The 25,348-nt window shown below is 36.5% G+C and overlaps 1 protein-coding gene across 6 annotated transcripts in view; it reads right to left on the reverse strand.

The window, feature by feature from the left end:
- Positions 1-7,975: 7,975 nt before the first annotated feature.
- The window catches only part of DLG5 (discs large MAGUK scaffold protein 5), a 98,099-nt gene continuing 80,726 nt past the window's right edge, over positions 7,976-25,348 (reverse strand). For 3 of the 6 annotated variants that reach the window (XM_039553681.1, XM_039553680.1, XM_019293644.3), the window contains exons 21-34: positions 24,768-24,936; positions 21,717-21,794; positions 20,895-21,057; positions 19,868-20,001; positions 19,134-19,298; positions 18,612-18,795; positions 17,180-17,328; positions 16,708-16,878; positions 16,191-16,387; positions 15,220-15,363; positions 14,907-15,034; positions 14,040-14,149; positions 12,189-12,298; positions 7,976-9,833 (exon numbers count right to left, since the gene is read on the reverse strand). In XM_039553681.1, the coding sequence (XP_039409615.1) occupies positions 9,730-9,833; positions 12,189-12,298; positions 14,040-14,149; positions 14,907-15,034; positions 15,220-15,363; positions 16,191-16,387; positions 16,708-16,878; positions 17,180-17,328; positions 18,612-18,795; positions 19,134-19,298; positions 19,868-20,001; positions 20,895-21,057; positions 21,717-21,794; positions 24,768-24,936 (2,006 nt within the window). In that variant the 3' untranslated portion in view covers positions 7,976-9,729. The remainder of the gene's footprint in view (positions 9,834-12,188; positions 12,299-14,039; positions 14,150-14,906; positions 15,035-15,219; positions 15,364-16,190; positions 16,388-16,707; positions 16,879-17,179; positions 17,329-18,611; positions 18,796-19,133; positions 19,299-19,867; positions 20,002-20,894; positions 21,058-21,716; positions 21,795-24,767; positions 24,937-25,348) is intronic. The other 3 variants (XM_039553683.1, XM_039553682.1, XM_039553684.1) reach the window with 2 other exon arrangements.

Consider the following 25,348-nt stretch of genomic DNA (forward strand, 5'->3'; position numbering starts at 1 on the left):
TTTGACAGCCTTTGCCTCTAACAAAGAACCAGAATAAAATAAACTAGCAGGATTTGGAGGTTTGAGAAAATCTCTTGGTTCTTCTATTTTTTTAAAAATTGAGAGGTTTCAACAAAGAGCTTTACTTAGAATAAAAGAGCTCATGAATCCTCACAAATTTTAATACAGGCTTATCTTCTGGAAAAACAATTACTAATGAAGAAAAACCATCTGTTCCCTGTAAGTTAAAACTGGTTAAATATTGGAAAGTATTTATCTGACTAAACAAAAGAACTCTCTGCACCCCTCTATGTTTAAAGCCAAATATCCTTGCTTGTGTATTCACGAATAGGTGGAAAATAACTGTCTGCACAGGCTATACACATTAAGTTAGTCTGCATAAACTGTCACAAAGGCTTTCCATTTTAAGTCATACCTTTTATAAGAAGGACTTGACACTAAGCCAGTGAGCCTGATGCTCTCTCATGCTTTTTGCATACTTCAGAGACTAGATTATTATTGTCTGGTCTCAACTAAAGGTCCGTGGCCATACAAGGCTTAGTATGCCTTCATCAATTTAGAGTGATCGTTATAAAACAGCCCATAATGGATGTCAGAATTTAACACACTAGAAATGTTGGATCTACAGATAAGCAATATGCAATACTTTTCAATCCCTTCAGAACCACCAATATTTGAAATCCCACTAATTTTGCATTATAGACTACCACACACATTAAGATTCAGTTACTTTGTTTTTCCATGCCTTGCATGGCAGCTGTTGATTTAGAGTCATCACTAGGGCTGCGAGTTCTCGCCATTGCTGATACTTTCTGTCTTGTGGAAGAAATTGTCTTGAATACATATACTTTGATTTTCATTAACCTAAGCGTGTTTGTCTGGTGTTTTTTGTTTTGGTTTGAGGGGGTTTTTATGTTTGTTTGTTACTAAAGGACTTCATGATTTACAAAAAAAAAAACCAAGAGAAGAATTTACTGCCAGGCTTCTGACTTTGATGAAGACAGTTTAAAACACTGCTCTTAATCTTGCAAGAAAAACAATCAGTGCTATATACAGCATAAACTGACTGTAAATGAGATGTTGTAACTATAGAAATAAATAGTGCCAGAGATGTTTGATGTGTGAGTTTGCATCAAGGGACAGGTTCTCAGATTTTAGAAGAAGGATTTGATAAATGCAAGTCATCTTCCATGTATTGCTGAAGAAATATTTTTTTGTGCTTTTTTAAATCTATTGTAGTTTCTGTACCACTGTATTAGCACACTGTGAAAAGAAACATTTATTCTCTTTCACATACCAGAAATAATTTTTTTCTCTAATCATTACATTCTGTACTACACAAAGAAAAAATCCCCAAACACAACTTTGAATGATGAGTAACTGTATAGTATAAGTCCTGTTTCCAGTACCTGGCTTGAGACATCTTTTAAAGGCTACTTTCATTTTCAGAAATTACTGATCATTTTTCATGAAAACAGTAAATACCAAGATGAAATAGAACAATAGCTTTCCTTTTGAGGAATGTCTCATTTCAATATTTATTAAACAAACTATCCCATTCCAATGCTTTTATTTTCCAAATATAACTTTCAGGCTAGTAACACCCTTTTAAGGCAGGTATATTAAAAATGAAACACAAGGCTAAATAATTGAAAAACGGAGCATCAGGGGTTTGTGGTTTTTATGTGACCCATCAGCTTCACTCTAAACCATTTTGCCATTTTCTGTTTCACATTGACTAACAAACCATAATTGGTCAATTACTTATCTGTAGCACCACTGATTTTCAAGATACATTCTTGGTGTGTGTGATATCTGCAGAATCAGATACAAAACAGAGATCAAAATGCTCCACTCACCAAACCCAGGGATATATATACAATAAAAGGGGATCATCCACATTGGATAGGTTAGCCGGCCTAACTTTTTCCCCATTGAGAAACAGGACACTTCAGTTTGGAGTGATTATAGAACCATGAACTCACACCATCAATCTGGATGATGGGTTATGATGGAAAAAACCCTTTATTTAAACAAAAAGCCACATCCTGTAAGTAGCGGGGGGTAACAAAGTGATAAACCCCAAATCATTGAAATACATGAGGCTTACATCTAATAAAACGAAAGCTGAAAGTGCTCTACATAATGAGGTACATACCCTGAGGCAGAGAAGTTAAAATAGTATTTTCACAGGAACAATTATTAAGGTGCCACAGATGCTTTTGGACTGGACACCAGATTTTTAAAAATAAGCGAGTCAGATATTGAAAGTCTCATTATCAGAGCACTGAGAACAAAAAAAAAACCAAACTTTCACTGTCTTAATTGTTTCAAGAAAGGATTTCTGTTCTGAGTAGCTCCTTCTACAACCAAAAGAACTGAAAAAAGATTTTAAGGGCCCTGCAACATTCAACAGTGGTTTGTTGCAGTTCTTGTTCTTTTCATTATATTGTGTATTATAGACTACCTGCAACTTGCAATGGCTGGCATAAATGGGTGTAAAATAAAAACTTGGCTTTAGGGCAAGAGTAGGGTGGAAAAGAAACAAGAAAAAAATAGCTACTTCTGGTGAATTCCAGCGTTTCAAAACTCTTTATAAACTGACATCTTGTAACTCCAGTAATATCCTAAGTGATAGCAAAACAGGTTAAAATTAGAGTAACAATAGTTCATTTCTAGTGAAGGTCAGGCACCATTTGTGGATCTCAGCAATCTGCAGCAAATCAGTTCAGCTATACCTCTGCATACCTTACCAGTGCTGGGTTATCACAGAATCTGAACAGTGCAGAGGAAAATCCAAAATAATCCAAAGACTGAAGCCTCTGTGAGCCAGCAGAGGTAATAAAATCTTAAGACAGGTTTGTGGACTTTCCCAAGTTGTCTTCTGTTGCTTATCAAGTATGTCCTGCCACAAATATACTGCTGACACTGCTGGAAACATAGCAAGGCATCACTTTCAGAAATTGCAGACGTGCAGACCTTGCTAAAACATTACCTGAAGCTGCTGGCTGCTGAATTCTGGAGTGGATCAGCCACTGCTGTTCATGAGATCATCAACAGTGAGGATAACAAGTGTTTAAAATCAAATCAGTGATTAATACACAACCACATAGTATGCTTTGTGAAACAAACAGACTTTACATAATGTCCCAAAATACTTTAGCATTAGATAACAGGGCAAGGAAGGGAGAGATTAGGTTGCATCAGCAATAGAAAAAATATCTTTGAGAGTAAGTGAAGCATGAAGCAAGGAATGGGGCAAACTGGAAAGGCTGCACTGGATGAGGGACACACCTTGAAAGAAGATTTATCTACTAGTGATAGCAAGACTACAAAGCAAAGGGAAATTAAAGCCACATGTAACAGTGAAAGGGGGGAAAGATTGTGATGTGTATCCATAATACAGCTCTCACAAACAAGAACCTCACTTCTCATCTGAGAAAAATTTCATGGAGCACTTGACAAAACTCTATGTCTGTGTATGGTAACATAGCAGAAAACGGACAACTGAAAGGAAAAACACAGCAGCAATAGCTGATCAGAAATCCCATTTCAGCTCTGGAAGGCACAGGACTGCCCTATGGAGCCAGGACTGGAAGCATCTCACTAGAGTTAACCCAGGCAAAGACTGAAGCATTATGAAGTATTCCATGCAGGAGCACAGCTGAGGACTGAGGCCAGGGCAGGCTCAACACTTCCTTGCTCCACAGTCAGGAATCAGCTCTGATCACATCCTGCCAGGACAGCAGAGCCGTGTCAGCATCAGACAGGAATTCAAGTGAACTCAGGAGAGTTCAAGTCTTGCAGCTCTGAGGAAACTCTGCCGTGTAAAGACCAGGAGGGGGAGGATATCCAATTGATTTTTACAACTTGACTTGAATTATTTTGCAGCTGTAAAATAGTCACTCTGGCACAAAATATGTGGTACCACCCTGACAAATGAGTTCTAAATAATTGAACTGAAAATCAGTCAGAGCAGGTCTCAACAGATCACATTATAATTGCAGCTATTATCCACACATTTTTTACTACAGCACAAGTCAGGGTATGAAAGTATGAGAATTCATCTGAACGCTAGAAATACATTTGCAGCCAGAAGCTCTGCAAGGCCACACAGTTCAGCCAACCCCAGATAGAAGAGATACGCATTTGCCACCACGGGACCAACTGTGGCAATTGCTGAGGACGTGCAGTTTTTATCACCTTCCTGGAATTCAGCTCCATGTGTTGGGTTTCTTCAGCAATTGCACTTACTCATCTTTGCATCACAAACCTACTTGTTACTATAATGATACGAGCAATTGCTGGCACTCTCAAATCCTATTTTCACAGCAGAGAGCCATTTTCTCTCTCTTACCTTAGGTTCTTCTGGCTGACTTCGCTGGAATTATCCCCTCAAAATGTTATAACTAACAGTTATTTCCACCACAGAACTATAAAACTTACAATCACATTTAAATTCCTTGCATGTATTTAGATGAAAAAAAAATGCATTTTCAGCCTTCGATTTCTTACACTAGCCAAAAAGACAAGCTTGAAACCTAATACCTTAAGTTTATCACAGTAGGCCACAAATTTCATCTCAACCTGGTTGAAAAAATCTGATGATTGAGCCAACTGCTAAACTCAAATGGTAAGCATTTGTGGACCAAACAGATTTGTCAAGAGAAGGAATAAAGATAATTTTAATTGATTGCTGTTATTGCTAACAGGGTAAGATTAATCTGCACCAAAATGCGGTGCAAAAGTTGTAAAAAAAAAGGGTCACTTGCTCTGAAGATCGAAGTCACCATCTTCAGAAAGCTGATCATTGTCTGCCTTCAGAGAAAGGGCATAAGGAATATTACATAAGGAATGTCATTAACATTTGCACCGAGAAAAACTTTAAAAGAAAAAATGCCATTGCAAATGTGTGATTTTATCAAGAAACAGACTTTTTTTTCAAGCTGTTGAAAAAATTTAAACGTTTTGACAGACTTGTTTCTAATTCTAGAGAAATATGAAGTATGTTTGTGAATTAAGTTAAGAGTAAACTGCTGTATGTCTTTTTAAGAAATTCTAATGTATCTTCAGGAAGACAGGAAGGACATGAAGTCATAAGCAAGCCAAACTGGATACTCTGGAAGTGGGGTTTGGTGGGAAGGAAGTTGTTTTCTTTTGTGCACTGGGCTTGGCGGGGGTGGGGGGTGTTGTTGTTTCAGGCTTGGGTTGTTTGTTTTTCTTAACTAGCAGCAGAAGCACTTTAGCTCTTGGACACTTTATAGCGTGAGCCACTGAAGGAAAAGGGTCATAAATGAAGAGACTCTATCTTTGAAAGCTTCCTCAGCCATTGGTGCAATTTTCTTCAATATGGTAGACACAGAAAATATCACAGTGAACACACACACTCAGCATACAATATACTGTTAATAAAATGTATCAATGACAGATAATTCACCATAATATGATGTGACTAGGCTATATAGTACAGAGATTTTTATGATTTGATTCTTGAAACAGTTATTATATCTCTGCCATTTCCCCTCCTACATTTTTAGAACAAAGACTCATATTTTAAAAACCTGTGTGTACATCTATGTTAAAAAAAATCACCTAGAAATTCACACTTCACACAGGAGGATAAAACCTCTTCATCTTTAACAGGTGCATTTTGCAGAGGAAAATTAATTAAAATTGCTTAATTGAATAGAACTAAGGAAATCTGAAAAATTTTAGTACACCTCTTCTCACTGTTTTCCAAGTGAGTTAAGTAATATGATTAAATAATATTAAAAAAATTAAAAAACCCAAAATATTTTCCACACTGGAGGTCTACAAGATAATTCCAGAACTGAAAATATTTAAAATTTCTTTAGTCACAGTATGCTTCCACAGTTTACCCACAGTTTACTTCAAGAAAAGGATCCATGTAGACAGACAACTTATGAAGTTGCTTAAATATAAAGTTACAGTCCTCATCTAAAATTATAGAAAACACAAAAAAGAACTATTCTTACAAAAGCCTGTAAGGAATTGTTTGTTAAAACAAAGTTGAACAATCCCAGATTAAGCTGGTACTTTTACACTTAAGTAATAGGATCCCCTATTCCCCTGGTTTTTGGATTCATGCTCACATCATTTGTGTCATGTTAGCAAGAACATCTCTCAGTATTCAAACAGTGAAGGAAGACAAACTGAATAGCTAAAAAGTTTACTACCAAATGTTATCAAAAATGTACTTTTTCAGCTAAGAACAGCAAGACATTTTCTAAACAAAATGACACAGAGTTCATGTTGGAAAAAACCCAATCAAATGAGTAAGAAACTCTTACACTCATGGGCACAGCAGCCTATGAAAATTTACAGGAAGAGGCCAAGCACCTTTTTTCTGCTGTTCAGCTTCTATTGCAGTTCTGGAACCTTCACTAGTTGTTGCACAAGACCAAAGTCTGCTCTGTTGGGTACCTGTATTTTTCACAGTAATCTCTTTAGTTTCCAAGCCAGTGCATATTTTTCCAATGTCAGTCTATTTTAACAGAAACTGTCCATTGCGAAATGTAGGCACAGAATTGTAGAAATTACATGGAGCCTTAAACATAAGTCTAGAAAAGATTACAAGACTGTATTTTAACCACAAATACATCCATCAGAGGCAGACATAGGAGAGCTGTTCAAGACTGCTTAAGACAATGTTTGCATTCACTACAAAGGACTATGATATGGCCTCCAAATTTACTGGGCACTGAAAAAGAACCCTTGTCTGAGGTGAAGAGGTTGGCAGCTGTCACAGTGTAATTTTGGATGAGGCAAACCCTTGCCCTGCAATTCAGGTCAATGTGAACAGAATGCAAAGGTTTGAAAGCAAGTAGACATTTGTCAACATATTAACAACAAATCATATATATGGGCTGCAGTATCTTCAGCCATTTTATGTCAGTTTAGCTGTGGAAAAATAAAGTTCAAAGATTTTGATTTCTAGTTAACTCTATCTGCAGCCACACATGCTCAGTGATGGCTTAAAAGCGTAAGGGTGAAATTTTCAAGACTTTTTGTTTCTAACTTTACTATTTCAAAACTATTTTTAAAATACCCACATAACTACTTTCTTTATTTAAACATCTGGACAAAATTACTCTTTCCAGAACAGGGGCTAAATCTATCTCCAGCATGTAATATATAAAGCAAAATGGTCTATCAGGAAACTCCTGATCAGAGCTAAAGGCATCTCTTTCTAGTGTTCCATCATGACTTCAGTTCTACTTTATTGTGATCAGAAGATATGCAATGCATGGCTGTTACTGACCTGCCAGAACCTGCCTATTCTCATTTTCTTCATCCTCTGTTAGATGACACTACCACGGTGTGGTTTTTCAAGAGCAGATAAGGTGCAAGTCCTGTCTTACGACTAAAGGCTATTACTAGTTATGCAGATTACAAGACTTGTCCATTCATCAACTGGGCTCATGCTGAAGCTGACTATTTGGCATCTGAGAATAAAGAAACTGATAAAACAGAAAAGTTAGTACATAATAATTACCTTCCCTAAGCTTTCAGATAACTCAGTGAACAAAAGAGGCTGGACTGTCTGAAGTGTAAAAGCTGAGAGTATTCTACAATGTGCTTTTAAGCTAATATTCACATTCTTCCCCAGTGACTCTCCCTTGAAAATACCAGTGATATACTCATTCTTCAGTTAAGGCCTCCATCCAATCAACTGCATTTCCATTTGAACTCCTTAACACCAATGGGCCAGAACATTAAAAATGTTAACACAAAACAACACCTAACTTCTTGTGTCCTGCAATTTTTGAACATCTCTGGTATTTATGCATTCAAGGATAGGCAAGAGCACAAAACAAACTTGCTCTTCTCAAGGTGGATATCTGAAACTATCAGGTGGATATGCCAATTTTAGTCAGAAATTAAAACCTTATATGAGGACTCAATTAAACAGAGTCAAAAAGAGCATGAGCTCTATGCACCCATTACACACAAGTGAAGTTACAGAAATTGACCTTTATTTAGTAATCAGTTTCTTTAACTTTTTTTTTTGATACAAAGTGACATTTTCATTTAGTACAGAAAAATCCATGTCAGAACAGTACCTGTCTGTTTCAGTTGTACCACTGGAGCCTACTCTGATCTCAAACTTTAAAAAACAAACAAAACAAACAAAAAATTAAGATAAACAAAAAACTTCTGTCCCTCACCATGAGAAGTACTTGGACTACTAATTCATCCATACCATTTCATATTTATTAATTTATATATACAGTATTATAATAGTATGGTATAATACTATATAAAATACTATATATATTTTGGATGTTTTTATAGTTCAGAATACTCTATATAGTGTATAACTATATAAATGCTATAAAAAGTATTTTGAACCATAAAATAGCAACTGTAGAACAGAATTTAAATTTAGATCTTTCTTGAAGAACTGTGCAAGAAGAATCCCTTTTTTTAATTATAAAAGCTGCAAACAGAAGCAAAATTACAGCCTGTAGTGTAAAACTAGAAACCCTACATAATGAAATGTTAGAAACAGTGACTGAGAAGCAGGTCTACTCAAATAATATTTTAAAAACAATTAAAATACAGTACCCAGGAAACATGGCACAAGAGACAGAAGAAACAGGTACAAAACCTGTGTTAGGAACACAGAGTCAGAAGTGCAAAAAACCAAAAAGGGAACCGATATAATAGAGTTTGGTACAACAGGTAAATAAGTATTGCAACCAAAACTAAACAATCACTTATTTTCTGACAGTGAAAACACTAACAATTAAGTACCTTTCTAAAGGCTTTTAATCAAAGCCCTAAAACTGTGTCTGCTCTTAAATAAAAACAGTCTATGTGAATGCTACACACTGAAGTACAAAGCTTAAGAATTACCCTGCAAAATTGCACCAACATAAGCTTTCCATATTTACAGTATCTAAAAGTGACAGAACACAGCATGCTAGGCCTAGTTTATGACTCTCCCCCACCAGTACTTAATCCAGGCCCAACAACCAAAAATTATTATTTGTCAACACATGTTGAACTTGGATTGCTCAGATACATCATGACGTTTAAATATTAGCTTCATGCATAAAACAAGAAACGATATCTTTGACAGACAAGCATTGACAGGATACAAACAGTGGTCTGCCCTGTGTAGGAGTGTACTTCCTTTTGAGCTTACTCCCAATGTGTACCAATTCAATCTCACATTATTACCTGGTTGTCAAGTCAACAATGTGCTTAGAAATGGTCAAAACTGTAACTAAGAGTCACATTGTACATAAACTGTCCACTCATACTCAGAAATTTCACTCCATTTTGGAGAGTTACCTCATTAAGTGAAAGGACACAGAGTTAAAAAAAGAACAAAACAAAACAAAAAGACGTTCAAGTAAACAGCAAGAACCAAATACTTTGAAAAGGTTTTTGTAAACTTGTCATTCTACAGGGTTTTGCAGCATTGTTAAATTCATTACTCATGGACAAGTACATACAGGTCACAACCCTCGTGACAACCTGTCATGTGTACACGCACGACATAAGAGACAAGCTTGCTGAAGTGATCTACCCCTTCCCACATGCCTCATCAGGTCCTCAGGTGTTCAGTGTTATCATTCCCCTTCATGAAACAGAAATCACTTATGGATATCTTTATAAAGACAGAAATGAACTGAGTCCATTGGATAGAATGTTAGTTGGTTATTTACATCTGGAAAGTAGTTTCACAGCAAAATAAATCTACAGTGGGCCAGCTGGGATCCACAGGACCTTGTTTTGTTCTTGGTCGACAGTTGTCATAATCTGAGTGCAAATGCTTGAAAGGGCTCCTCCCTGGACAGTGCCTGGAGAAGAAGAAACCACACACACAAATGAGACTGGAACAGTTATAATTAATTACCAAGAACAGTCTTCTGCATCTATCTGCAAAGTGTTTATCAACAGATCAGAATTAAGCAACTCAACTCAGTATCTGACAGATGCATGGCTCTATTTAAAAAAAAAAAAAATAAACAGAGCAAAGAGGTCAAGCATTCAATACACAGTTTCTTCTGCTAGCTCCTAAAACAATCCAGAGAAGTCAAGGAACTGATGGCTATAATCAACTAAGACAACTGTTTTGTAAGAGGCCTCCATGTACTATTTTCAGAGGCATCAGGTGGCAAAGTTTAAGACTAAAGATGGTCAGAACCTGCTATAATAAACCTTCTCTGTTCAACATGTGCTGTTAAGAGTTTTATATTTACAGGGTAATATACATAGAGACTATAGCTGTAGCAACTAGACACTATTTACAAATATTAGAAGTAAATTATGAGCAGCTCACAGATCGCTGAGCTAAATTAAACAGCAGTGGTTGCTACTGCAATTCTTATCGCCAACTACATTCAAGGAACAACAGCACACAGCTCCCTGAAAATCAATTCAAAAGATAAATGAACACCTTTTATTCTACCCTTGCTAAACATAAAAAGTAAAATGCCAACACTGACACATGGGAGGATTGTCTTTAATACTTAAAAAAAGAGGAACTTCATGACTTGAGAAATACGTCAGCAAAGCCTCTGGCCACAGTTACTACTAATGCTGAAAAGGTATGGGAAGTCTTATACAGCTTAAGGCATAATTCTTCTTTTTCAAAAGAGAAAATACAACGTCACATAAACATAAAATATTTGGCTCTGCTATATATACTACAGTTAATGATGTCAGGTGACTTTGGATACAGAACACGGTAACTGAAAAGGTCCATGAAAGGTGACAAATGGCAGGGAAGAAGTGATTCAGATTACACACTGTTCACAACTTCATAGAGGAAACAATGTCAACTTGAAAGCCATTGGTCAAAAAGTGAACTTCATGAGGTAGTTAAAGAGCTCTGGTCTGAGAGAGTGTGACCTATAGCTCCATGACTAACCTACCATGTACAGCATGCCTATCTACAGGCTTATTTTATGTACAACACTATAACTTCAACAAGCCTGAATGTCAGTGCAATTTGAACACCAACCCTCTCTGACTACCAGCATCTGGAAGTGTTGATGACAGCTGGAGTCCACTGCACCTGGCACCAACAGAAGGAGGCCCTTCCCACGGGGCATATGAGAAGATACACATAAGATGCTCTTGGACTGCTCTTGGAGTGCCACTTCCACTATCAGGGTGAAACTAAAATGTCACAAATGACGAAACAAGAAGCATGTGGTGATGCAATCTGGCCACATGCATGTCAAGTTCTGCGAAAGTTTAGTATGTACTATGTAAAAACATTTGTATGGCTATTACATAATAGGTAAGTGATTTTGTTGAGAACATGTGGCTTCTCTCAGGATGCACTGAGCGAGCTCTAAATTAAACACACCCCTTTGTCTCTCTGCACTCAGTAAAATATTTCTGTAAGAATCCCATTTTTCAGGGGATGAAAAGTTAGATTTTGGCGAGTTTAGGCTGTTTGTTCTTTTTTTTAAGTTTTGTTGCCATGCACATCAAGATACATGCAAAAGACTGGGAATAAAATTCTAGGGATGTGGAATCACATGGAAATATACTCTGAAATGAACAGTCTCCAGACACTGTTTTCTTTCTCTGATAAAAACACAATCCAAGACCGATTTCATAATTTTATGAAGTTAAAAAGGCTTCTAAAGGTGAATTTAATTATTCCAAATTACAATGCATGCTCAAGAAACCTTGGACCATCTTTTTTCCATTGTTGAAACATTTAAAGTATGTCTCACAAATCACAAAATCACACAGAATTACAGAAAGGTTGGGGTTGGAATGGACCTTTGGAAATCATCATTTGTTAATTTAAACTACAAGGGGTTTCTGTTGTTTTGTTTGATTTTTACAATTAAAAAAAAAAACCCTTGTACTCTTTACAGGGTATAACACTGACAACACTGTCAAATGGTCAAATCTTGACCATAGTTTCTATACTACTGGCTAGTAATAAAACCTTTTCAGAACCTCTTTAGATCATAAGATTCATAACATTCAGAACAAAAACATGTGGAAGATTTCTATCTTGATATTTCCTCTCCTGGTAAAATAAAATAACAGAACATGAGTTTGTCAAAAGGGAAGGCAGAAGGAAAAAACCCAAGGTGCTCATTGAAAGGACATTGATCTTTTGAATTAAAGTGCAAATGGATTAAATTACCACTGTGTTCCTGCTGAAAGTTTGATTAAATACTAACCTGTAAAGTACTTGCTATACTCCTGTTCTATTTTTTGAGCTGTCTCAAATTGTTCTTTGGAATGTTTTTGTGTAACTTTGTCCCTCAGGAAGATTGGGTCTTTTTGCTCTCTGAAAAAAAAAAACAAAAGAGAAAAAAAAAGGAAACACCTTGTATAAGAGTAATTTTTTTAATGGACTTGAAAAGAGTCCCTCTAGTTGAGTGCATAATAAAGGCTAATTCACATGCAAGCAGACTCCTAGGCCCAGAGTGCCATCTACTGTGTTTCAGCAGTATCAGCAGAGTCATCAGGATCACTTCAGTGCCAACAAATTTATCTGCTGTCAGACCAAGACAGTATTTCTTTAAAGTTTCAGAGACTGGGACACAGTTGAGGAGGAAAGAATATAATTTTTTCCTGTTCATATGAATTGGGTCATCAATTCATATACATGTCAGTACCCCCTACACAAAGCTGGGCTCAAGTACCGCTCCTCTAAGGGCTTGTGAAGGATCAAGCATCAAGCAAACACAGTAGTTCCATGTTATCATATATATGACACATTTTTGAGATGCCTCTTTTTCTATTATACAAGCTCTTGAAAATATATGAAAAAACCAGAAAAATACAAATGCTAAAATAATTATTTAAAAACATAATTACTAAACTAACCTATCATTGCTGTGGAGCATTTCAGAGAATGCCAATAGAACCTGTACTGTATTACAAAGGATGTTTGGAGAAACTTTTGGTGCTCACAACAAGCAGAGACAATGTGCCACTGCAACCTATACTGCCAGAAATCCTTGCTCGATTCATTTCATCTCTGTCACTTTCCAAAAAAAAGAAAAAGCTGTAATGGTCACCATTTCATTTCCAATGCAGGTCAAGACATGACATTTCTATTTAACATTTAAGTGCACAATCCTATAGTGGTAATGAAATACACCTCATTGCTCTATGTCCTGTTTCTACTTTGAAGTAGTGATACTTATCTTCTTTATTAAATAGGTAGTAATCAAATTTACCTACAGATCAAGAATATAAGAAATCTTCAACTTTAAATATGAAGAGAGCACAAGTGTAAGATCTCTTAGCAAAAGTGTTTCTTAATATTCATGTTGGAAGATTATGCTCCTTCTTGCCAAATCAATCTATCAAAATGTGTAAAGGCTTTCTCAAACACCAAGGGATGGACTGGGGTTTGCAACTCATGCATTCTGTTCCTGGCTATATTCAAGCAGGAATTTCACAATTACTGAAATAACACAGCCTGAGAAGACCACAGTATATGCACTATGTGGCAAAAGGGGGCTTCCCTTGCTCTGTTTACTAGAGAATGAAGGTGGGAAAGCTGATGTTATGAATCAATTGGCACTGCATCCACACCCTTCCCCTTCTAAGAAGATGAAGAACAGCTCTTTGTCATGGTCAACACTTAATCCTCAATGGATCTTACCCATATCTGTCTTAAAATTTGCTAGAAAGGTTAGGAGGAAAGATCCTTCTGGAGGACATTCAGTTTGGTCTCCATGGGTTTCTTTGAAAGATTCACTTAACTGTCATGCAACTGAAATGAAGTTAAGACCATATACCTCATAGTGGGTTTTATGAGGAATAATTTCCCCATTTTACAGAATCTCAGAATGTTCTGAGTTGGAAGGGACCCAGAAGGATCATCAAGTCCAGCTCTTCAGTGAATGGCCCACACAAGGATTAAACCTTGGTGTCATTAGCACCAGGCACTGGGCCAGTCTCAGTGGCTGCTTTAAGAGATTTAAGATGACTTGGATGAAATAAACAGTAACAGTAAACCAGACTTATTTTAAGCTAGAATAAGCATCCCTGAACTATACCCCTCACAGACTTACTTGATTTGTTTAGCATTTTTGTAGCGAATAAAAATTACAATAGGGTAGATATGAACACTGTGGAGCCGTTCGATGGCATGAGGAGCGATGTCAAGCAGACAATGACAATCCTAAGATCAAATGTAAATGCAAAACACTCATTCAGTTAAAGAGCACAAGCACACATGCAAATCCCCCATTTCTTCCCTTACTTAAATCATAGCAACCCAAAAGAATTTTGCCATACATTTAGCATTTTGGGAATACTGAGCAATTTGTACCCAAAGGATTTATAACAAAAGACAAAAGATGAAAAATTGCAAGAAATTGCATTCATAGTATCAAAAGCATGCACTGACAGAAATAAAAGTACTTGAAGAACTAATGAAATGAAAACTCAGATTGAAATATATGCAGTACATTTTTTCAAAATTTAAATATTCCTATTAATTTTCTCTTTCAGAAATCATAAGCAAACACAAGCATTAATAGGACTTTCCATGTGATTTGATTGAAAACTGTAAGCAATGAACAGACTTTAAGTAACATCTGTCTCCAGGATTACGGATGATGTTTATATTCTATATGACTGCATTAAATGGAATAGGTAAAAAAATTAAATCCTTTTTTGGAGGGGGTAGAGGATGGAATTTAAGAAAATTATTTCTAACGTTATTTAATAACACTGTAGAAGAATTTCTAGTTTCTATGAAGTTGAGCTTCCTTTAAATAGTCACATGACAAAGTAAGGTAAGTTTTATTTTATTTAGCTGCCTGGGGAACAGTTCTCAGAACGTCTTAAAGGATGACACTGCTAACATAAATTCCCACCCCCCCAACATAAGTATGTAAATTGTACAAGGAATTACAGCATTAAAATTGACTCACCTTTTCTGTTATCTCTTTTATTGAAGCTACAGTTGTCACATCAAAATGTCCACTCCTCCGTTTGTAATCAATAAACAGACAATCCTTCACACCTCGTTCAATGGCTTGCTGGGAAGCTTTCATAACCTCTGTTTCATAGAAGAGATTCCCTTTCATTACTATTCCTTAGGCACAGAACAAGGCTAAGAAGACAATGTCTGCAAGTTCAGATCCTTGGGGGCTTATCCATGCTTGTGTTATCATTTTGTTCATTTATACACATTACTATCATGTATTCTAAGCATGAATAAATTAGTTATATTTGCATACTTACCAAGAGGACATCTGCAAAATTTTCCAGGGGATTCTTTGACCAGCATGTCTTTCACAGCATCAAGTAAAGGTCCTAGAATAAGGACAGGCCTAGGGGAGGTACAGTCCACTTTCTGGACACGCTGATAAGCCAAACTTGCAGAATCTACACACAGAGAAGACATTTATTTGTAAAAGTATACATTTCCTGGCATTCCTCAAACAAGCAGAAGCATCCTTCTAGGAATTATGAGAAGACCTCCTCTGCAAGGTCAAAGGACCTTGACAAATACAAAATACAGTCAGTCATTACTGCGATTTTTCCACTTGACAGATGAAAACAGACATTTTTCTTATTGAACCTAGTGTTCATTTAGAAAAATTGAACTCCTCACCTTCACCAATCATCCCTAAAAGTGTAAAAAAATACACAGTATTTGATATCTCTGGCTTGGTTTGTTGAGCTTTTACAAGGAAGTAAGTATTGTAACCAACATGACTTTTCTAAAGGAGTGAAGAAATAAAAGTGAAGTTTTTGAGTGGTGCACAGGATTTCTGTCTAGACTAAGCAACCAAGACAGAAATTAAATAGTTGAAGATCAAAACTATATATCAAAAAGAATCTCCCTCTCCAAATGAAATAAAAAAAGACTGGACATGGCACTTGGTGCCATAGTCTTGTTGAGGTGTTAGGGCATGGGTTGGACTCGACGATCTTGGAGGTCTCTTCCAACCTCGTTATTCTGTGTGATTCTGTGTGTGAAATAGCAATGCTAATAGGTCTAGGAAGAAATTACCAAAGTATTATTTTGAAACACACTGGCTTGTAATTTAATACAAAAAAAAAAAAAAAAATTGTTATTCAAAGTAATGATCACCATTTGTATTCAGAGCAATTAGAAAGGAACATTATTTGTTGTGCTGTGCTGCACCTGATTAAAAATGAAAGAGAAATAAAGGCAAACCCCTCCCAAGTATAACAAAGGTACTTGCCATCCAAGAAAGGAATTGAGTCTGTACTGATTGTATCTAGAGCCAGTAAATCTTTTCCATCTTTGGAACCACTTCGCTTATGTTTATGCTTTCTTCTGAAGAATGACCTCCTTGCTGCTGCTGACAATGTCTTAGATGAACTGTTTTCATCTTTAGCCTCAGACATGCTGTGTCTCCTGTAGAATTCCTGATCCATCCTAGAATAAAACAGACAAAGTGGCTGGTATTTAAAGTTATCTTTTTAGAATTTTTTGACAGTATCATGGCTGGTGATGCTGTGCCTGATGCTCCCCAGGACATTTTCATTTCTAGTTTATTATTTAGCAGCATTAAAACAAACTTGATAGAGCAATATACTTAATTCAATGTATATTAAAATATGCCATCCCTAAAATGACATATCTAAGAATTACTAACTCCCAGAAAGAACAGAAACAAACAAGTCTTCTGTCTCACTAGTCAGACTTTTAAAGACAAATACTTTTTAAAGAAGAATACTGCACCTGAGGTCACTTACATGTATTTACTTGGAATCTGTCCTCTTTCCAGCTTCTGAGCATTCTCGTCTAGCTGCCAAGCCATCCAACAACCAAAATTTCCCTGTGGTAGAGTGTCATCCACATATAAAATGTCATCTTTTTTAAAGCTTAAATCCTGTTCCATCTCTGCCAGACGGTCATAAAGTGCTCTGGAAAGGAAGACAAACAGGCTCTGCAAGTGGTCTATTATCAACTCAAGGGAAGAACACTCCTTTTTTGAAAAAACTTAACAGATTAGTGGCACACACTGAATTTCAAGAACACACAAGGAGTGAAAAGTGAAGACTTGCTATACTAGACTGTGTACTTGCTGTCAGAGAATAGCTGGATAAATTAGTAAACTAAATTTTAAAAAACCTGGCGAAACTAATGTCCTCTCTCTCTCTTTCATGATGGTCAGCACATTATCCTAACAGCCTTATGCTGTCATTACCAGTCATGCTCAAATACCTGATGTAGAATCCATCTCCAGGAAGCTCTTTTATCTTATTAAACTCTTCTATTCTGTATTGAGTCTTTATTTTGATGTTTTCTCCAGGCTTCAACATTTCAAGATAGGCTTCCTCAGCCGTTTTATTTCGCATGTCAATGGACCCATACTGCAAAACATAAAAAGAAACCTTTAGATGTGAAATTGTATTTTAACAAGAAATAGAATTAGGTGAGCTTGTAAAACATGCAGAATGATTTTGTTTTTCTCAGTTGCAGGTTCTATATACATAAGTCTTGTCACTTAACTCTAGTACCTTAAGATGTCTAGCAGGAGACTGAGACATTACAGTGGAAAACAAAAAACTCGAGTGCAAACAGCAGAGAGGTACTGTGAGAGAGCACTTCTTGAAAAAGTTTTCCAAGTGTAATCTGAGAATCATAAAATTCACACTGAAAAAAAATTAATATATTTAGGGATAGCACGTAGTCTGAAGGAGGTCAAACATGATTACAAAGCAAAATCTAGATACTAGAAGTTCAATGGGAAAGTGTCAATGCTCACTTGTATCTGAAAAGCTCATACAGATGTGTTTATCACCTTAACAGTCTTCACAAGCAAATAAATATTCTCATTTCAGATACAGAAAGCAGAGTCAAAGACACAATATATGGTATGGGGAATTATAAGAGAGAATTGGGTTGTGAGCTATAAAACCTGCCTGCAGAGGCACATGGCAGCACAAAGGAGCACATGGTGGCACACAGAGGTTTGTCTCCACCGGACCCTGGGGGGAGGAGGTGTCACATGGCAGAGCCCTACTGAGAGCAGCCTGCCGGGAGCTGGCGGACGGGTGAGCAGTGCGTGATCACCACATAGAAAGAAGTGTGCTGCTGATGTGGCAACATGGGATAGGTCACACCATATAAGGAAATACTGTGTCTTAGAAAGTGTATAAAACCAGCTCATTCCTTTGAATAAACGATTCAGATTTCCTGCTGGTCTGTGTCCGTGATTCTATCACTGACAAAATGGTTTTCCCTAAACTCTCTTTAAAATTTCATAGAGGTAAGATCAATACTGTTCTTTGTTTTACACTATCTTTCATATCCTTGCTTTTCTCCTACATACAGAATTCCAAGCTTCCCATTTAGATGAAGGGAGCAGGTGTTAATAATTACAGGTAGACATATGTGAATCCTTTCAAACTTTGGGGAATCTTGTGCTATCAACAGTGATAGTTCTCCAGGTTCACGTCATCCAGCTCTTCACGTGCTGCAGCCAAAATGCAAGTTTTCTTTCTGACCAGTCCTACCTGGGTTTTGTGGCAGGAACTCAAAATTCATGGAATATTCCACACTGTGGGACAGCACAGCACAGCACTTGGTTCCTCCCTCTTTATACCATCCCAGCCATTCATCAGCACACTGCAGACATTTCTGAAGTGCTTACCTCAAGTATCATGTCACCCAAGACTAGCCCATCAGGTCCTTTTGCTGGGCTATCATCATCCACATCTGAGACAAATATTCCATACAGGTTTCCACCACATATTTGGATTCCAAGATCGACTTGGGATTTTTTAACAACAACAATTCTAGGTTCAGGGGTCCTTTTGTTTGTGTCCACAGGGCCCCTTTTGACAGAAAGAAGTAACACGCATACTGTTAAAAACTTGCATTGCAGAAAATCAACCTGCCATCTGAAGAATATATATTTATATAAATATTATTTATAATAGGTCACCTTTCCAACTAAACCAATCTTGCAGAAAACTTTCTTCACTCCTTGCAGACCTCATGTTTCAGAAACAGTCTGGAAACATGCACATTTATATTCTGGGGTCCACTTAACTTGTATGCTGACTTATTTCAACCAGACACAGCATTCACAGAAGTACACTTCATTTTTTAATACTCTTCATATCCACCCTGACCATTTACTTTCCTTTAAGACAAAAGTTTTACTCTCTACCTTAAGGAATTCCGGGGACTTGTAGTTGGAGTGGTTTGTTTGGATGGTGGTGTCATTGTTCCTTCATCCTGTTCGCTCACAGTGTCGATTACGGAATGATTGTCAGGCGTTGCAGCTCCGCTGCCTTGAGGGGTGGAATGATTACTCACAGGTTCTAAGCGAGAACTATGACAGGGGAAAAAACCAGAATAAAAGACTGGTGGGTTAATGCCAAATATCTTCCACTCAAAATTTTTAATTTGGCTGTAAGTCAATTTTAAAGTAAGGGAGATAAAACACAAACCAAATAACTCAAATGAGCATGCCAAAAAACATACGTTCACCATAAATCTAAGAGAAAGACAAAGCTCTCTTTTGAGGTGTGATCATGCATCAAAGTAGGATGGGTAATTTCACCAGGTCATATGCCTTCTCTAATTAATACTGGAAATTCCAATCATGGAAAAAAAAGTAAAAAATATTTGAAGTATTAAAATGTCATAATCCTAGGAAGAAGTAATCTTGGATTTTAGTTTAGTATATTTAAGGATTATGCCTAAATAAAAGAGAATATATTTAGATGCATCATTTTTCTTTTGACAAACATGCATTCATACATTACTTTTGCAAGCAGTTACACTTATCAGCACACACGTGCTCATGTTTGCAAATATATTAAGTGTACAGAAGTTAGTACTAGCTAAATAATTGTGTGGACAGAAGAGCTAGTTTTTCCCAAGTCTAGCCAGCCTTACCTTGACCGTGAGTGATTGCCAAGCTGATACATGTGTGGGTTATACTGAGCCAGAATGGTGATGGTGTCACACTGCTGCCCAATGATTAGCCGAGCCTGTTGCTCTGTAGCATTTCTCAAATTTATTCCATTAAACTATGGAAAAATTGCACAAACCAGAATGTCAAGTTTTCAAACTAGCAAAACTAGCAAACTCATTCTTTCAGTGTCCTAATTAGTTAAATGTCTAAATGCTCACTTAATCCCACTGGAGCAAATAGGAGAATGAAAATGTTGCTAGACAGTGATTCCTAGGGTTTATTCCTTGGAAGGAATCATCAGAATTTTCAAGTATTTGGTAACCTGACAAGGAGTTTAACAGTATTTTCACTGTTAAAAGACATATGTATTCTGAGCTGTGCTATGATTTGATATCACTGATTAAATACAAGTTGATTCAGATCACCAATCTGAGTAAATTCAGAATTTAAAGATAAATTCAGATCTATTCAGGTCTATTTTAGTATGAGAAACACTGTGCAACAGAAGGTGCTTTAACATGATGCTACATTTACAAAGCAGGTCTGTGCTTTACAAAATGCTATTCTGTGTGTTTATCTAACACAGTAGGCAGAAACATCATTGAGCCTGCATGAGTAATTTTTTAACCAGGTATCTTAGCTAAGGCTATGGCACAGCAACAACAGCATGAAGCTCAGTAAAAGCCAGCTGCTTGAAAATGTACTCACCTCATCAGGCAGAGTACGGTGTTGGGACTTTTTTGTTTTAAGTACTGAAACTAACTAACTTAAAATTGAATTATATCTATATAAGATGGGAGGTAGGTATATCATCAAAAGACATTATTTTTATGATAAAGGCTGAAAAAAGTCACAGTCACAATCATGGAATATTACAATAGAGAGTACTCTTTGCTACATCTCACAGTGCACAAGGTTTCCCAACACAGTCTTTTTGGGGAAGGCAGTTATGGCTGCAGTCATACAAACTGATTTATTAAACCTTAGAAATAGTAAGCAAACAATTACCTCCAGTAACTGATCACCATATTCAAGGCCAGCTTGATGGGCAATGCTCCCACCTGTTACTTTAGAGACAAATATTCCACCATTTTCTCCGCTCACAATGGAAATCCCAAGTGGCTCAGAACCCTTCTGCACTTTAACATGGCGTGGCTCTTCCATGTAGGGCCTTTTAGAGGAGATAGGTAAAACTGATTTAGAAAAAAATTGCACTTGAACCACCACAATATCAAAGTTACATGCAATATTTATGCCTGTCTGAACTGTAATAATAAAATAGTTTTAAACAGTTACTTAAAAAACCCACTAACTGTCAACTGTCTTAAATGCATTCCCCTAACATCATGCAATGTACAGGGGCAGAAGTAAATGTATAGCAGGTACACGACTGCTCTAAAAATGATGGTAAATACGAATTATAAATAGTATGGTCATGAAGTTGATAGGAAAGAAGCTTCCAGATGCATATTATATGAAAGGAATTGAACCATTGTATATAATATGTCATTGTCAAACCATATTCCAGAAGGGTATATTACAAATACAAATGTTGGGAGTCTTCATTGCCAGTGAAAATAAACTTAATGAATAATAAGGTGGTAAACCAAAGGACAACAAAGCACAAATATCATATTTCATATTTGTATGCTGGGAGACATAAATTAGTAATGAAAATTAAGCAGTTGCAAACTCAAGCCATTAAGACAGCAGTTTGCATGGTAGCATTACAATTACCATGCAAATTCTCCTCAGGGCAATTATCCAAACGTAAAAAAAGCACAAAGTGCGCAATACTGCTCGAGAAGGACAACCTTAGATCAGGCCAACCTCAAACTCCTTAGTGATGAGAACCTAGGCCTAGGAGCCACAGGGATTCTCAGAAAAGACCTATTACGGAACAGATATCTGAAAGATGTAGAAGATTTGAGAAGACAAGAACACTTAGAACAAGACAAACAATAGTAAGACACCAGTAAGCATAACAAGAAAATGGCTTATACAAAAGAAAACCCTGATACATTCCCCTTTCCTCCCCCCGTATTTGGGATGTATCCACCTATACAAATAGGGCTGGCCCATTCATGATGTGTATAAACAAACAGTAGTCTTCTAAAAAGTCCTGGTTTCTACTATTATAAACTTAATAATGTCTACACAGCAAGAGGCATCACCAGGTGTTAACAGTTGAGCTCACTGTGAATGAAACAGCTTGGGCACCAGGTGTGGTGTATTTTTTATTTTAATACCACTATACTGCATTTGACACGCATTAATTTGAATGTTTTCTTTCCTAGCATTTCATTATGCCATAGAGATGTTCTCTAAATTGTGCCAACTGCTTAAACTACTTTATTGTGCTGTTCAGAGACAAGAAGAGTTAACTGGACTTCACTCACTACCACTGCAGTGAGTGAGGCTGAGGAAGGATATTTTTTGGAAAAGTAGGATTTGGAGCTGGGGGCAGAGGGAAGGGGACATTGTTTCATAACTATGCATATTGCCAGACTTTGAAGGGATCCTTGTGGTAGCCTTCTGCAGCAGAGGTGTAATAGTTTGCCAGCTTATTAATGCATATGAGATAAAAACTGTTGGCTGCTGGCATGAATGCAAGTCTGGAACACAGTTATCTTACACCACTGTTAGAGGTAATGCCCTCAGCAATTGCTTACCAATGTACTGAATTTAATACTGATGTTCACATTTTTTGCATGTAACCTAAATTAATTAAATTCTGGTAACTTGCAGAAAACTGATTTTTTTTTCACTCACTTATGAGCATGTAAGCAACGTTATATGAAGGTTCTTCATATGTCACAAAATTTACCAAGGTATATTATCTCATTAAAAACTAAAACTGCATCTTTCTGAGCTTTGTTTATTGTACTTTTCTGCTTTTTCATCTACCACACCCATTTTTAGTTAGTTTGCTTTGTATTGGAATAAGAAGGAATCAAACCTATACAAATTACACAGGATCCTATCTGAGAATTCTAGTAAGTACAGAATGACAGATAACTATGCCTGTATAGCAAATCAGTAATAAAGTAAAAAAGAATGATAACATTAAAAAGATGTTTTACTTGATAAGCAGTGCTATCAAAATCAAGCTAAGCATTTTTCTATAATATTCAGACTGCCTGCCAGGATCCCTAGACATGGAATAGAGAAAAAGTCTTAACTGCTAAGATCTTTTAATTTTCATTTAAATTAAAATCAACAGAACAAACAGAAACATTGATTTTTTTTCCCCTTCTATATTATTATTAATTTTATCTGGGGAAAAGCCAGTTTTGTATTTTGTGGGAAACAGAAAGCTTATAAAACCCCCAAAATTTAAACATTTCTTAGGACAGATATAAGTAGCTACTTTCCTAAACTGAGAACTGTTTAATAGTTTGTTTTGTTTTAAAAATCCAACACCAAACCTTAGAATTATACTCTTTTTAGAAAGTGAATTCAGACTATACAGTAGCACAGCAAGAGTAATGGGGCTAGAACCTGGATGTACTTCAATAATCTGATCAACGTTAACAAAAATTGTTATTTCCCAGAGATCAGAACGTGTATCTTGTGCTCAAAGACACAAAAATATAGGAGTGTCAAAACCCCAGCTTGTTCAGCTGAACACTCACATCATTAGTCATGTGAAAGAGAAAAGACATTCTGACTTGGAATTTGCAAGTGACAATCAGAGGAACATTTATACAAGAACACAAGTTGAGTACATGTAGTACAGAAGTCACACTGAAGTAAGAATGAAAATTCACAAAAACCTCTTTACATTTCCTTTCAAAATAACACTGTTCTTTGTACACAAAACATTCTAGAATTGCTACGATAACTTAGTCACAAAATCTTCAAAGAAAACAAAAGTTTCATGTAACATTCTATGAATACATTTTTATTACTACCAGAAAGGTTAGAATACAGAATATCGTTATGACTTTACCATTCACATTTCTTGTGGTCAGTGTTTTTACAGAAATCACGCATACAAAGAGGTGTTGAACTCCACATAAATGTAACCTATTTCAACACATGGGAGCTCCTTTACACTGCCAGAATGGCATTTAGCTGCCTTATTGGAAATAAAAGTCTGATTCAAATTTGTGTCTCACTGTTCTCTGCTTTGAATTTGTGTAAACTTTTTCATATATGCGCTCTAGCCAGATCATGATAAAATGAAAACAGATGTCCAAGACTGATACTATAAGCAACGTATCTTTGAAATATTCATTGTGAAATATAGTCATTAAACACAAAGCACATGTTTTTAAGAAAGCTATCACATTAGATTCAAATTCTGCAAGCAGCTACACATAAACTGAACGCTATTATAGCTGTGGTCCAGGTACAGGCAAAGGGATCAGTCAGAGCAGTAAAATTGCATCTGTACATAGGGATATGTTCTTCCACAGTTATGCACTCAATTTTTCACGTTATCTGGTTATATGGAATCAAGGCACAGTGGTTAGAGCACATATTCTGCAATGCTAAGGCACCTGATATTTAGCTATCAGACGTTACTAAGTCTTAATATTGTTTAGATTTCCAGACTACAGAACAAGGCTACCATAAATAAGCATGTTGAACTGAAAGGGTGTATTCCAATTTAGACTGCTCTTACTTGGTGTGGCCATTAATCTAACATGGAAGAAACAAAACCTTTATGAAATCACTTATTCTTAAAATCCACAAAAGGATCACTTACATACTTTCTAAAGAAAATAAAACCATGCAATTAACAGGACCTGAGATGCACCTCTGCACCTACGTATTCATCATTTAAATTAAATGTTCACATTCCTTCAGCCTAATCAACACACAAAATTTCCTCAGACACCTTTGTAGTAAAAACAAAAAACCTGGGGACCTTACCTATCTTTTCTACGTTCTCCAACAGATACAGGGCTAATGGAAATCCTCGGTAATGTAGAAAGGGAGTTCTGAGACTGGCTGCTGGTGAAGGAAGATGTTTCCAAGTTAAGAGGTGACTGGGGAGGAGTAATCAAGCTGGGACTGCTACATTCAGAGTGTGACAAGGAGCCTAGGAAAAGTCAACAGTTGAGTTTTAGTATCCTGCATCTGTTATAAGTTGGCAGATCTACCCAGACACGGTGAAAGACACCACACACATGTGAGACAAGAAAGAGGACTGTCTGTTCACTATCTGTTAGTCATGTAATGGGCTTAGGCAGACCAGGTAACTCATTTCAGACAGTGCAAATTTACTGTCCTTAATGACTCTGTGTTAAATCCATCCTCTCCAAGTGTGCAAACAACTACTGTCGTTTTCAACAGGAGACAACATTACAGACAAGCTACACCATGAGCATGTCTGAAAAGCACGTTAAAGAAAAATAATAAAAGACAGGAAGGAAGTAAAATAAAAATCTAATATGTAGGTTTGTTTCCAAATAAAATATTTATGTGCAGCCCTTCCCTTTACATAGGAGATA

This window comes from Corvus cornix, chromosome 6 (assembly GCF_000738735.6).
Source record: "Corvus cornix cornix isolate S_Up_H32 chromosome 6, ASM73873v5, whole genome shotgun sequence".
NCBI lineage: Eukaryota > Metazoa > Chordata > Aves > Passeriformes > Corvidae > Corvus > Corvus cornix.